Source organism: Anthonomus grandis, chromosome 2, assembly GCF_022605725.1.
Source record: "Anthonomus grandis grandis chromosome 2, icAntGran1.3, whole genome shotgun sequence".
Taxonomy (NCBI): domain Eukaryota; kingdom Metazoa; phylum Arthropoda; class Insecta; order Coleoptera; family Curculionidae; genus Anthonomus; species Anthonomus grandis.
Window position 1 is genome coordinate 1,972,866 of NC_065547.1, and position 15,458 is coordinate 1,988,323.

Consider the following 15,458-nt stretch of genomic DNA (forward strand, 5'->3'; position numbering starts at 1 on the left):
TCTCTGCAGACTTTGGGCGGCCACACTTATTCCATAATAAGGAACACTTATTCATTATGGTCGTGTGCTTACTACGTAGAGAATGACTTTTGTTTATTGTTTTAATTATATCTGTTGTAGCTATTAAATTTATCGTATGGGTCACACAACGGAAATGATTGGGTAAAATGAAATGGCTGTTACTTTGATCATCATATTCAGAGGTAATTGATGTAGGCAATATCAATTCATCTTCATCTACATCGTTTAACTTTGAAGCCTGTGATATCATTTCTTCGTCATCGTCACACTCTTGCTCTTCGTTTGCAAGATAATATAATGGACTGTTTGCAAGATAATATCCCCGTGCAGATTTCTTTCGAATTCCTTGAAAGCTTTAATGAAGTTGGAACCATTATCAGTTACTGTTCCTATAATTTTTGTTTCAGACAAGCCAAAAAAATTGTTAATATCATCTAACATCTCTGCAATTTTGTCAAATGAGTGTGTTCCACTAAAGCGTCTGCATGCTAATGCGATTGATTTTCGTTGAAGTGTTTGGTTATCGATCCAATGACATGTCACTCCCAAAAAGCTTTTTTTCTTGGATGACCAGATATCAGCTGTGGTACATACAAATGGCACATCTTGTAGCAAAGATTTAACGTTACTAAAAAAGTTAGTACTTAGCGACGTTATTTTTTTTATAGCTGTTGTTCTGGACATAACTCTCAAATTAAATCTATCAAATATCTGAATAAAATTGGGATTGCTAAGGACTGAAACGGAGCTCATGGTATTAATAACAAATTTAAGAAGCCGCTGGTCGAATTCATCTTGCCTAATGGCACCTGCGTGAGCTATACTATATCTAATATCTAGCTGCCTGTTGCTCTTAAATGGCTTCTGAACCTGCTCAGACTCTGAGAGTTTATCATCCTTTTTATATTTTGATTTTAGATTTTGTTTTTTAACTCTTTTGTATTTAGTATAGTCATTAAACGCTGTGGCGTGCTTAACCTTTAAATGCCTTATAAAATTTGTTGTTACTGTTGTTTTTCCTTTAATGGATTTCGTGCCTTTACAAATTTGACATATTGCAGCAATATTAAAGTTATTACTTCAGCTAACAATTTTAAAAAATGTGCCATCAAATAATGCTGATTCATTTGATGTTTCTTCATTATCTTCATCTTCTTGGGGACAGCATGAACTAGAAGTTGATACGGAAGCTTCATCAATTTCCATTACAGATCTTGGGTCACTTGGTTTGATATAGTTTTTTATTTTATTTTGTGGCTTTACCAATGACTTTACGTTAAAATATTCCTCTATTTTGGTTTTAAAATTGTTCCTGGCCTCAGTAGCTGGGTCGTAGTTAGGATCTCTCTCATCTTCGCTTGGAGCGAAAGGATCTTCTAGAGTTTCTAGATCGTCACTCTCAGTATTTAAGAGCATTTCGTCATCCAACTCTAAGTCTTCCTTGGACATTCTGTAAATAAACACGAAAATCAGTATAACCTATTCTATAGTGACAGTGACTCTTCTATGCTATTTTTATTGAATCAATTTTATTATAACGTATTTACTTGATAAGTTTTTTATTCTTATGGGTTTATTTATCAACCGATTTAAAAAATTATTGTATCAAAATATTGGAAGTAGAAAGTGCATTTAAAAAGTATTTGTTCCCGATACCGTTCTATTTAATAAAATTGAGTTATTGTTAAACTTAAAAATACAGAGTTCGAAATTTTAAACAGGCGTGTGCCGTGTAAAACATTTAGGAAATTAAATACGATTAAAAGGGTCTGGTAAGGATTATGAACCCACAAATTTCGGGATTTTTCAAATTTTAATCGATAGTCTATGCTTTATAGAATACATTAAAAGTGACATTTCAGTGCGGTTCGCGGCATTTAAATTTGTGTTTTACATGTTTTTGCAGAAAAACGTATTTTTTGGTTTTAGTTCAATTTCAAAGTGTTCAGTTATCAATATCCACCCAGGAAATACAAAAAAAACGTAAGTTTTCTGATAATATCTACCTTCACAGTAATGGAATTTATAGGAGTTTTTAACTAAGTTTTTACTTCATTATTATAAAATAAAACTACCCGCCCTTTCATAGTTAAATAAGTTTAAAACCATCTAATCTTTAATAATTATGCCAAATAATACAAAAATACTGTAAATTGTGTGGGTTCATAATACTTACCTTAACCCTATTGTCTATTGAGTATCCCTCCCTCAAATTATAAAAAACAAACGGAAACATTATAATTATATTATTCCTTACCTGTTTGGATTAATAAACAAACACAATCCAAAAAGTTCACTTCACAAATCACAAAAAGTGTTTTTTTGCCCAGGGACACGTCTAATATATTACTAATCTGGCAGAAAACAATAGCACAACACAATACTGTCTGTCTGTCACGATACAATACGAGGTCTGTGATTCCCCCAACAAAAATGCCCAGTAGTACGCACACGCAAGATTATACGACTGCAACAAAATTGGAGTCGACTAGTCGGAAGTCGATTTTCGATTTCAGTTGACGGGCATGAGAGCGTTGGTCGTCGGCACACTCGGCACTGAAGTATGATTGATCTTCCGCTACGCGATGAATACTACTACTGACTTAAATATTTTCTTTAAAAACTTAAATCTTTTCCAAATAAATTAAATGGTTTACCTTGTTAAGTCTTTTATAAACTTAAATCTTTTTTTTTTAACTTAAATCATTTTTATATGACTTAAATCCTTTTTAGATGACTTAAATCGTTTCTCGGTGACTTAAATCATAACTTCTGATTTAAGTCTTTTATTACTGACTTAAGTTTTTTCTATTTTAGACAAAAGTATTTAAGTCACAAATAATTTAAAAAATGACTTAAATTTTAAGTCTTAAGTCAGCATTTTTGAAATGAATTAAAATAAAATGACTTAAGTCATTAAAATGATTTAAATAAAAAAAACGATTTAAGTTTTCTAGACCCTTGCAACTCTGATACTAATATGGCGCACAATAAACTCTCTTTGGCTATGTAAGTCGTCTAACTTATTGAACATTTGAGGAGCGATCAAGCAAAACCAGATAAATCCAATTTATAACATTCCGAGATATTTGCAAAAAACGTGCCAATGTGTCCGTGAACTTACCAAAATAAATTATGGTGTACGTGAAAGGTTTAATATTATAGATTTCGTATACCATATTTTGGACCTTATTAATTAATTAACAAAAGAATAATTGCTAATTAAAAAATGGATTTATCTGTTTTTGCTTGAGTTAAATATATATTGGATATTTTATAATGTAAAAGTGCTTGTTTTATTGTGGGTATGTAGTTATTCACATTTATTAAGCTAAATATAATGTATTTATTAATTTATTTATTTAAAAAAAAAACAAATTTTTTTATTACAAAAATGAAAGAATAATGAAAAATAGGGTTGTTAAGGTTTACGTTAATTAAAACACCTGAATCGTTTTTGACAGACAGAAAAAAAGTCACGTTGTTGTCAACGACGAACTAACGCCGTCAAATAAGCTCTCCACTTTCTTTACACATTAAGTGCATTTCTTAAATAAAGAAGTGTAAAAGTGTAAGACTTATTTAAATAAGTAATTTAATTACAGGTACGTTTTAAAAAAATCACCAGATATTAGGGATTTTAAGAAAGTTTTCACCAAATCACCAATTTGATTAAAAAATCACCAAATCTTGTGATTTTTCACCAGACCTGGCAACATTGAACTGCCGGTTCAAAAAATAAAAACGAAAAATTCCGCCGCCTGCAAGCCGCAACCAAGCGGTGTTGCCATTATTTTGGGTAATACGGATCTCACTATAGCACGATCTATATACGAAACATGTATCTACCTTACTTTATAACTAAAAATTAATTTTATTACCAAGCAATTTTAGGGAGAAGCATTATATTATTATAGGTTTTTTTTCTCAGCCAAAACTTAAGAACGAATAGATTTAATTATTCCCTTAATATAAACGCCGATTAAGACTTACACCGATTATGAATAGGTGAACAAAATATTATGGCAGAATCGGAATAAATTAGTATGTGTGTGTTCTTCTGATATATGCACACGCCTATTCCAATCTGTTTTTAAATTTCTTTATCTAGGTTCATTTTGAATCGGATCAACACATCTTAGTCATATCCAATATATTCGCTCCTTCTCATTGGAAATTTGAAATTTCGATTCTCATACCAACAGTTTATTTACACACATTTGTGGTGTCACATGAACTGACCTCCCAGAATACAAAGAATACTTTGATTAAAGCAAAGCTCTTCTTTCAAACACTTTTCAATATTTATTAGCAAATGGTTATAATAAAAACATTTAAACAAACTGTCGTTATATAATAATAATTAATCAATCCACTTCCAGCTTTTTAAACGTGCCCTCCATCCCGAAGAAATCGCCGGCATTTTTCGGTTTTCCTGGACGTCTTGCCTCGTTTACAGTTTGACTCTCTTCGTATGCGAAATATTCCGCGTTGTCGTTAATTTCTTTTTTGATTTTTTCTAAAAAAAAAAAATACCTTAACTTTAGTCAATTCGGTTAAATATTGTAGCTCTCGATAATAAAGACAAATATTGTAAGATATCAATGACTTGGATCAGACAAATAGAGCCTAAGTTATAGAAGTCTAAAAAAATATAGGGATCCATAGGGATCTGAAAATGAATAGGTGTTAAATAAAAAGTGAGATCTAGATACTCCCTGCATAAGAAAAACACATAAAAATGACCATCAAACTACAATCTTTCAGGAAGTTAGTTAAACACGTGTTTTAGGTGTAATTTAGAGATATAATGGTAAAATGGTCTAAGTACTTGTGTGTAAATTTGTTAAAAGAACAGCCTTTTTCCATTTAAAAAGTATATTTTCGATATAAATAAGATGCTTGAACTAATATAGGCTAGAGGTTAGCATTTTTAGAAAAAACCCTCTTTTATCAGGTACGTGCGCCAAATATTGCCATTGTTCCTAATATCGCCACCCCTCCTTACTCAGCCAGTATCGAGACTAAAATTTAGATGGCAGCACCAAAAGTTAGTTTGATTTGTCGGCCATTTGTTTTACCATCGAAAGGTTTAGTCTATGTCTTTCGTCAGACGTAGGAGCACGCTTTTTGTTTTTCTTCTCCGTGTTATAAACAAGTTCAAATTTTACGTTGATTGTAATACAATCTAACCTAATATTTTCCGGATTTTTTTCAATAAGCACATGTAAGTACATCCAATGGTTCTTGAATTATAAATTGCTTCAATTATTTTATATGTGTTTCTAGGTTATGTATTTTTTTTTTCTTTACGTCATTTGTTCCTAATATTGCCATCACTAAGTATTCCTAATATTGTCAGTGGCAATATTAGGAAGCTATGGCAATATTAGGAACAAAATATATTTTTTTTTGTAGAATGCCAAGAAAAAGAGCTCAGTGGTCAGAAGAAGACCTACGCTCAGCGTTGGAATAGCATAGGGAATGGAATGTCCATCAAAGCTACTGCCAAGAAATACAGTATACCTCGTACAACACTAGGCCTTCATCATAGAACCCAAAATTCTAAAAAAAGCTCGGAAGGTCACCAGTATTATCTATAGAACAAGAACAAGAAAATAAGTTAGTGCAAAGAATCCACAGACTAGCTGAGGTAGGAATGCCTATAACAACCAAGATTTTAATGAAAAGTGTATTTTCTTATGCAACAACAAAAAACATTTCAAATCCGTTTTCTAAAATCTCGAATAGGGCTGGTAGAAAATGGCTCAAGTTATTCTTAACTAGGCATCCGGACGTATCGAAACGAAGAGCTCAACAAATGAATATGGCGCGAGCCCAAATTCATGAATAAGCCAATCGTTGATGACTACATTCATAAGCTAAGAGAAACCATCGAAAAGCTAAAGTTATTTGACAAACCAGGTAACATTTATAATATGGACGAAAAAGGGTGCAGATTGACAATTCATAAGCAACCAATTGTTTTAGCCAGAAAAGGGGCAAAGCGCGTACATTTAACCGCACCCGAGCATGGGGAAAATGTGTCAATTGTAGGTTGTGGAAACGCACTGGGTCAATCAGTACCACCTTTTATGCTTTTTAAAGGACAAAGGTTAAAACCGGAATGGTCTGATCACTTGCCACCTGGCTCAAAAGCAATTGTCACAAATAAAGGAAGCATGACATGTGAAGCCTTTATTGTATGGCTTACTCATTTTTCCTCATTCAAAAATTTTGGCCCAACACTACTAATATTCGATGGGGCTAAAAGTCACCTTGATATTTCTATAGTTGATGCAGCAGACCGCATGGGCATAACTTTATTTTGTCTTCCAAGCAACACTTCACATGAGTTGCAACCCATGGACAAGTCTGTATTTAAAAGTTTTGAGACGTTTTGGGATCAAGAAGTTTTTCAGTTTTTAATGATAAACCCTGGAAAAGCAATTACGAAAATGAGGTTTGTAGAAATGTTTACTCCCGTTTGGTTCAAAGCGATGATTCCATCAAACATTAGTTCTGGTTTTAAAGCCATCGGTATATATCCATTTAGACCAGAGGCTATACCTGAAGAGGCTTATGCACCCAGTTTGATCACCCACAGAGAACAAAACGACGTCGTAAATAATTCTCAAGGTGTATCAGATGTCGTGGAAAGTTCTTGCAGGTCAATTGAGTCTGCAGACAAAAACAAAGCAAGTACAAGCGGGTATCAAGTGCCAAAGAAAACTGTTGCGGTTCAGTTCGCAAACGCGAGTACAAGCGGATATCAACTACTAAAAAAACCGCTTCAAAAAAGAAAGAAGAGTCCCGTTTCTAGCACAGATACCGAATCACTATCGGATTTGACGAAACTAAACTGCCACAAAATAAAAAAGATGATACCATCACAGAGGAAACCATAAACTCTAATCAGAATATGGACTCAACACCCGACTCTAAATGCTTAGATACTTCGTTTAAAGATATTGAATTGCTCATTACCCCCGAAATCAAAGTACCTACAGTAAAAAGGAAGCCGGCTTTAAACAGTAAAGCCCAGCAAGTTACCAAAGATCTTTTCGCGCCAAAACCAAAATTGGATTCAACCAAAGTTGTCAGAGAAGCAAAGAGTGGTTCCAAAAAGAAATCGAAGGAAAAATCAGAGGAGCCGAAAAAATCGTAGTTTTGTTTTCTTTGTAACACCTGCCGGGAAGAAGATATGCGCTTGTGCATAGCTTGTTATAAATAAGTTCATGAAGCCTGTGTAGGCCTAACTAAAAATGACAAAGAAAGGTTTATTTGTCCTTACTGTTCTTAATTTTTTTAACTGTTTGTTCTATCTTCGCAATAAGAAAGTTTACTTATCTTTTAAGTTATCAATTTTTGTTGTCTTAGAATAATTTGTTACTTTTTCTGTAGTTCCTAATATTGACATGGGGTGGCAATAATAGGAGGTCTGGTGATCCCAATATTGCCATTGTCGACTCCAATAAAAACTTACATTAATTTAGTTTCTATTTAGTTTTTGGATTTAAATAAAAAATAATGTTAGAAACAATGCATTTTTATACCCGTGCGTAAAATTGTACTCACCTATTAATAACAGTTTAAGAATTACTTATAACTAAGCGTTAAGGTGGCAATATTTGGCACACTTACCTTATTATAGAAGGTTTCTTCCAGAAGTATACATCCGAGTTCATTCATCTATAGAGACTAAATATTTCCATTAATTTAAGATAAAATTTGATATCCCTCGTTTTATGTAAAAAAAAAACGAGACCTTCATGCCTCAAGATTTTCATGGCTCAATTCATAAAAAAATAAGCAATCCATTTATTTTATCAGGTTTAAATCAGTTAGTAAGTGTATAAATTATTACAACTCTACAATAGCGGCTAAATATAAGTAAACTTTTATTTTATTTTTTTTTTAAATTGAGATGGATTAAAATGAAACGACTTTATTCGAGATGAGTTACTAGCACACATTGCAGTCAGGATGAGAGCATTTTAGCGTTGATTGAATATTGGGAAGATACGCAACTATATGGGCTAAATCGTGCCCGCAAAAGTGTCCAGCGGAGAGATGGCGCACTGCTTGAGAGTGCCTGAAAATAATTTTACCAGCCGTTTAGAATCTATCTTTTCTATCACATTATTAACCAAAGAGCGGCCCGAGTGTCTTGTCGAGGAGTTTTTGCGTGGTTAAATTTTTGTGTTAATACTATAGATTATTTTTTTTTTCGAATTTAAAGTTGAGACAATGGGAAATTTAAGTAAAGTAAGTGAGTGAACTTATCGCGGATGCAATGGTAAAAAAGAAATAAAAACAATGTAATAAGTTTTTTAAATTTCCAATTTTGAAACCAATGATACTTAATCAATCGTTAGAAAATATTGGAAATACTAAAACATACCTCATGGACGAAATGCTATTAAAAAATAGAGTTGTTTGTGAGAAACATTAAAAAAAATATATATATCGTTAATAGTAATAAAAGAAAAATACTTTTGATATCAGCTGTACCCGTTTCATAGAAAGGTAAGAAAACTTATATTTTTTTAATTAATGATATTTATGCCGGGTTTATATCGAAACGTATTCTTATTTTATATTTTTTAACTCATAAAATAAAGGTAATGTAACTAAATAAGCACGTTTATGCAAAATGTAGAAGCAATTTTTTTAATACTTTTTATGTTCAATTTGTCTGTTATTCAAAACACTAAAGAAGAAGTGATTTAGGCATTATTAGCTGTAAGCATTATAAATAAAGGTTACACTATGTATTAATTCAATTTGTATAAACCTGACATTAATCTTTGTTCCTTATACTTAAATATTATCATCTGTTAATTAAAATTTTAGAAGCAGCTGTTAATTTATTGCCTACTAACTTAAATAGCAGCCCTAACCGTTTTGAAATTCCGATTTGGAATTTGCCATCTGAAATTCGGTTATATAGTAAGTAATATTTATATTTATTTTTACTTAGCTTTTTATTTTGATTCTATATTATATTTTGAATCGATGACAAAATACCATAACTATAATTTAAACCACAAAACCTTAAAATTTTATATTAAAACCTAATTATATATTTTTCTTAATTTTTGGAGTGTGAAGAGGACGTTTAACGCACAATGCATCTTGTAATAAATCACTATTTTTAATGTGAAATTTATTTGAATAAACAGGAACCGTTATATAAAAGTGAAACTAGAGAATAGCCATATATTCTACCTATGTTATATAATATATAATATCTGTTTTTTTTCAGCACACGATATCAAGACTTATTTCGGAAAAAAAGCCCCAGTAGTCGACGATGATGCCAATGATAACAATGGCGATATATATTTATTCAATTATAGTCCCAAGTGCTTATGCACCGAATCCGTAATAAAAAGAAAATGTGAAATAAAAAGTCCAACAAGACAAGAAAGAGAAGTATTGAGTGAAATAACAACCCCGTCAACAACCACATCGTTTATTAAAAACAAGTTGCGTAAGATAAATTTAAAATTAGATATTTTAAAAAGACAACTTAGGGCTAAAAGGGTGCAAAATGTTCGACTTCGAAGAAAAAAATCATAGATAAAAGTCTTTTAGATAATATATTTAAAAATAAAAGTCCTAGTTTAAAAACGTTTATTCATATGCAGCTACCAATACGATAAAGCAACTTGTAAAACTCTTTCCATTTATTATAAATCTCCTAGCTGCTACAAATTTTTAAGGAATAATTTACTGTTTTCCCTCCCGTCAGTGCGCACCATTCAGTCATGTTGATCTCGAGAATGCACTAACAAAAAAATTATGTTTTTTACTTTTTATGAAAGTAAAAGCGATGAGTAAAACAGAACGCGTGCGTGCAGTGTTGTTTGATGAAATTGTATTAAAGGCTAAATTAGACTATAATAAATTTTAAAAAATGAGAGTAAAATATGCTGTTCAAATCCTTTCCCGTTCCGTTGCTGCAGCTGTAAGGGCAGCAGCCCAATTAAATGCTTTTGATAGTATTACTGCGCGATATACCGCAGATTTTTTAGAAAATATTAATAACATTTTCGATGCGTTGAATAGTAAAATTTTATTTGATGCAAATCCAAATAAGCATCCTCTATCGAATGAAAAACCTATTTCATTAAATAACATAAAACATGGACTGGACTATTTTAAGATGATCGAAGTGTTTGAAGAGGATGGAAAAAAGAAATAATATTTATTATTTAAATGGATTTATCTAGACACTGACATCGATGCTGGGTCTATGAAAGCATCTTGTAGAAACTTATGATTTTAAATATCTAACAACTGCTCATCTTAATCAAGATTCTCTAGAAAACTTTTTTTGGTTGCTGGCAGTAGGTGTAAATATAATCCAACAGGTACAACAATTTAGAGTTTCTTTACAGTCAATAATAATATAAGATTGCAAAAAGCATTCGATACTGGTAACTGTGAGGAGGACTTCATAAGAACTACTAGTCTTGGATGACTTGGGCCCAGATAATACAGTTTTTCCAAGTGAAAATTCATCTACAGACTTAAGTAAGGACAAATTGCAGTCATCAGATGCAGAGACTAAATTTTAGTCATGTCAGATAATTAAAAATGGCATATTAAGATGCATGAGAAAGGGACTAAAACTGGATCTACACATACATTAAAATCACATGATTACAACACTACGATTACGGTTTTAACCTTTTGACCTTGTCAGAGGCACAGCTTTTTATACGTATTGACGAAAACCCTCAATTTGTATCCCTGATGATGGACATGTTATATGTCTGAAACGTGTAGGATGAATAATTTTTAAATAAATTTAGTGGAGGATGACTGAAGCATTTTTAGTTACCCATTGACATATTAATTCCACTGCAAGTATGGACTACTTCTTCAACATCGATATTAAAGATGTTTCAAAAAAAATACACAGAAAAATTAGAATTTTATCAGACCTATAATTTGATTTTTTAAAATTAACTCACAAGGCTCTTTTGGAGTAACAAATTTTATTTTTATTATTTAAATTAAATACAGAATAAAAGGAAATATTATTACATTTCCTTTAAATCTCTATTTTTAATTGGCAATATAATTGCAACAAAGACGTTAAAATACTTTAACGTTTATGTTAAAAACTTTTTTAAATAACATTGATCTTTAAGTAATTAGAGTAAAATGTCTTCCTGATGTTATTATCTTTATGCGAATAAAAATATGCGTTGCTTTAAAATGCTATTGGTGTTTTAATTATAAAGTATAATTTTATTTTTCTATGTTAAACCAGAGTACATCTGTATAATAAATTTGATTGTTATAAGTATTTATATTTATTATATTAATACTATTACGTTTTTATTATAACTATAAATACATATCAGAATAGAACATCGCGAAAACTCCCCAGTTACAAAATATATTTCTGGTAAAGGGTAGAATATATTAAGATTATAAAAACGACGCCACCGATTTTAAAGCGAGTTACGGGTACCAACCCGCCACCTTATGCCGACCCTGCATACTTTATTTAGAAATAGCTTAGTTTGTATTGTCATCATTTTTAGAACGTATAAATATAATGTAATAGACAAGAGCAATAACAATTAATATAGTAATCGATGTAGTCATTATCTATCAATCAAGTTAGTTGTAAGTTAAGTTAGTCCCTGTTCTCAATAAATTTGTTTTTTAAAAAAGCAAATGCCGGTTGTTGTCCTTTAACTAGCGCGTTGCGTGGCGGCACCACAAGCCAGTGGGTGAGACGGAAGGGGACGGAAAAATAAGGTGGCACGATTCTAAGTATGGGGCTTGCGCATCTTCCTCTATTATCAATCAACGATTTTAGTCTGTAAACACCAGATCTGTGTGTGACGGGAATTTTATTATTAAAAGTCCTGAAACAAACACGCAACCGCTCATCGGAGTCCCTCGACAAACTCTTGGCAACCTGATGGGATATGTTTCCAAAATATGATAGGCTTCTGTACACGCCATCGGTTTTGTATATATGTGGCTTATTTAAATGTTTGTAAAGATGTTTAAAATAAAGAGAATTTATAATCTTGTCAGGATAACCATTGTTCCGAGCAATTTGAAAAATTATATTGAGTTCCTTTTTAAAATGTTTTTGAGAAAGAGGGATATTAAAAAAAAAAGGTAAACCAATTGACAATACCAAATCTTTTAATATTCTTTCATTTTAAACGATGACCGAACCCAGTATCATCATAGGCGTTAGTTATTATCATATATTTTTAAGGTCCAAATATAAATTATCATTAAAATTTTATTATTTTTTGATATTCCAATGATAATTACGCATGCCATTTTCAGTGTTTATCAGTAGATAATGATAGGGAAAATTCATAAATTATTAGTGGGACACCTTGCAAGGTTTTACTGTTCTATACATCGTGTAATATTATAACGTTTTTGTCAATCAACTAAACCTTTATCACCTTATCGCTATGATTAAGCACGTCAATGGCAACACTTGAAACCCCCTAATTACATAAATCTTCTTTAAGATAAACTGATAATCTTAAACATTTTATTGCCCTGAATGATAAAACACAACATTTTAGTAGTGAAACGTATCGAATGAAATGGAGCAACTTTTACCAAAAAACGCCATCTACCTGGACGAGGAAGTGAAAGCGGAATACCCCACCGTGGAAATTTCCTCTGAAGACCCCACCAGCTTAAACTTCAGACAGCACAAGAACTTACGCCCTCTATGTTTCCACTGTGGCAGTCACAATCTCAGCTACGGTCAAAAGTACTTTTGGCACCGCTGTGCTAGCTTCCGGCACTTCTTTTGCTACTACTGTTTCGATCACAGTCTGAAGAGGTTTAATCACACGTGCGTCGACGGAAAACCGATTTTGGACGAGTGTAAAACGATCGAGCATCTTTTGTGCGGTAAAATCAAGTTCGAGTGTAAATGGCCCAACTGTAAAAAAATCTTCGGCGGTTCAACTTTGAGGAGTCACGAGTTGAGTTGCGAGTTACAACCGGTGAGGGAGTGTCCGGTCTCTGAATGTTCTTGGACCGGTCGGCTTGATTTGATGGAAAAGGAGCATTTCAAGGAGCACCAGCAAGCGAAAATGATCTTGAGGAATGTGGTGCTGAAGGTGGAGAGCGATAGGGAGTATTATCTGTTGATACTGGATAAGTTTGTGAAGGTTACGTATGTTATTCAGGAGCTGGGAGAGGTTTTTGAGCATCAGATTAGTTTGGAGGTGTGTAAGGAGGAGCTGAGCTATGCTAAACCCGTCGGGTTAGTAACTGTTAATCATTTGTTGTTAAAGAAGATCGATGGTGGTGGTGCAGTGAAGAGTGTTAGGAAAAACGTTATTTTATTTGTGTATTTTGAGAATAAATAATTTTTGGGGTTTTTAGTTTTCCTGTTATAGCCTAGATGTTTGATTTCAATATGGTATACGTTTTCAGATGTAATGTGATTTGTGTGGCGACCTTAGAACATTGCAAGGCTAGAATTAGCATTGACGTGGAACTAAGGGCAGTTTGTTTGGTTAAAACATCTCTGATGCAATGATGCCAAAGGCTTATGTAGAAATTGCAAAAAAAAACACTTAATAGTATCAAAAAAAGTTGTCACTTATTTTGGCAGGAGCAAAACAATACTATTTCTCTTTAATAAAATATGAAGCATTTATTTTTCATAAAATATGATAAGATACTCTATAAAGAAGTCAACATTTAAAATTAAATGAATGCGGATAACGTCCCTATATTGGAGAAAAAGGCAACAACATCGCAACGTTGCTCGATCTCATTGTTGATTCCACTAACAAAAGTAATCTTTACCAGTGACGTCGTCAAAAAATATTTACATGATATTTTTTAATAATAAATTATGCTTTAAATTATAAACACTATTACCGTTTATAAAATTTGTATACGTTTTTTTGACGTACCTCATTAGAGTAAAGGTACTTATCTAATAAAAGGCATTTTTATGGAAATTGAATATTTTTTATCATTATTATAGATTTCTTAATAAGTTTTTATTATCCTACGTTTATGACGACGGTTGGCCCTTAATATGATGTTATGACAACCAAAAACTAAAGAAAAATACAGAACTTCAATGACATTTTGCTCAGTCAGATGACATCAGCTTTTGCCTGCGGTGTTGCCATTTCAATTTTTTCAGAGGCGGTTTTACTAAGAATTTTAATTTTTTTTTGCTTTGAAGATGTTATTTTTGCACTGAAGATAAGATGTATCGTCCCCCAAAACACGAAGCGACGTAACTTACATTTTTGGAAAATTTCAGTTACGCCAACCAATAATAATTTTATGTTGGCCTTCACCTCACGAAGTGTCTGAAGTATCTAAATTCTTAACCGTTATCGCGATACTACAACCATTAAATATAACGTATCTGCCATATTATATTTACCAGAAATCACGAACAGTCGTATGTAAGATTTATTTCAGATACGTCAGTTCGTGTTTTGCTGTAGTTTGAATCCTTGTGATTTGTTATGGCGTATCTGAAACAATGGGAATTTACGCAGCAACCTAACCTCAAAAACAATTCATTATTTATTTACAGATTGTATTTTTTAGTGAGCGGTGTATCAATATCTGTGTCTACCAACTATAATATTTTGTTGTAGTGTTAAAAAAGTTGAAATCAAGGTAAGAAATTAAATTTAAATGCGTAGTTTAATAGAAATTGGCATTTGATAGATCGTACGGTTTGGTTCATTTTTCGTACTTCATGAAACATGAAAAAGTGTAAGTTGCATGGTGCATTGGTGCAAAAAAGTATTAATTTTTAAACAATTATCATTAAAAAAGTGTTTTCTTTTTCCACGATTGTATAAAAATAATTTTTTAGTAAAAATAATTTATTGGCAGTTTTGTACCTCCTTAATAAGTGTTGCTTTCGATTTCAGAATAATGGATGTCCTTGTAAAGTGGAAGGACGGAACTACTAATGTTGTTTACTCCAATGAACTAAACGCAAAGGGACCGTTACATTATTGGAAGTTCCGTTAAAATGCTTTAACGGGGAAGATGGTATTTTGGTACTATAATGGATATTGAAGACGAAAACGACGTTAAATCCAATAGCTCTGACAATATTCCCCTCAGTGAAGTTCGTAGGAAGGTTAAGTTGGATCTCTTGTCTTCGAATAAAAGCAAACAGTATGAATGTGACGAAGATAACGTTCCTCTAAAGGAACTGACACCTACTAACAATAATGCATCAATTCAACCTTCAAAGACAGATCATCTGAATAATTATAGTAACAGTCAACCTATGGATGACTCAACACCGATACCGTCACCAGAATATGACTCGGATCAGGACCCACCTTTTGGAATTTGTGAAGTGAGAAGATGCAAAGCAGAAGTTTTCAGTGCATGCCACATTTGCAGCATTCTTTTGTGTTACGAAC

General features: G+C 32.3%; 2 protein-coding genes across 2 annotated transcripts in view; one reads left to right on the forward strand and one right to left on the reverse strand.

Annotated features, from left to right (window-relative positions):
- Positions 1-4,303: 4,303 nt before the first annotated feature.
- Positions 4,304-15,458, reverse strand: part of LOC126748209 (alpha-tocopherol transfer protein-like) — a 35,479-nt gene continuing 24,324 nt past the window's right edge. Inside the window, exon 6 of the mRNA XM_050457286.1 lies at positions 4,304-4,540. Within this exon, the coding sequence (XP_050313243.1) occupies positions 4,389-4,540 (152 nt within the window). The 3' untranslated portion in view covers positions 4,304-4,388. The remainder of the gene's footprint in view (positions 4,541-15,458) is intronic.
- LOC126748223 (uncharacterized) lies at positions 12,477-13,435 on the forward strand. The gene has a single exon (XM_050457311.1). It carries the CDS (start codon positions 12,627-12,629, stop codon positions 13,404-13,406), a length of 780 nt encoding a protein of 259 aa, XP_050313268.1. The 5' UTR covers positions 12,477-12,626; the 3' UTR covers positions 13,407-13,435.

Excerpts from the sequence above, each read along its gene's own strand:
- LOC126748223 (XM_050457311.1), top strand. The coding sequence starts at position 12,627 with ATGGAGCAACTTTTACCAAAAAACGCCATCTACCTGGACGAGGAAGTG.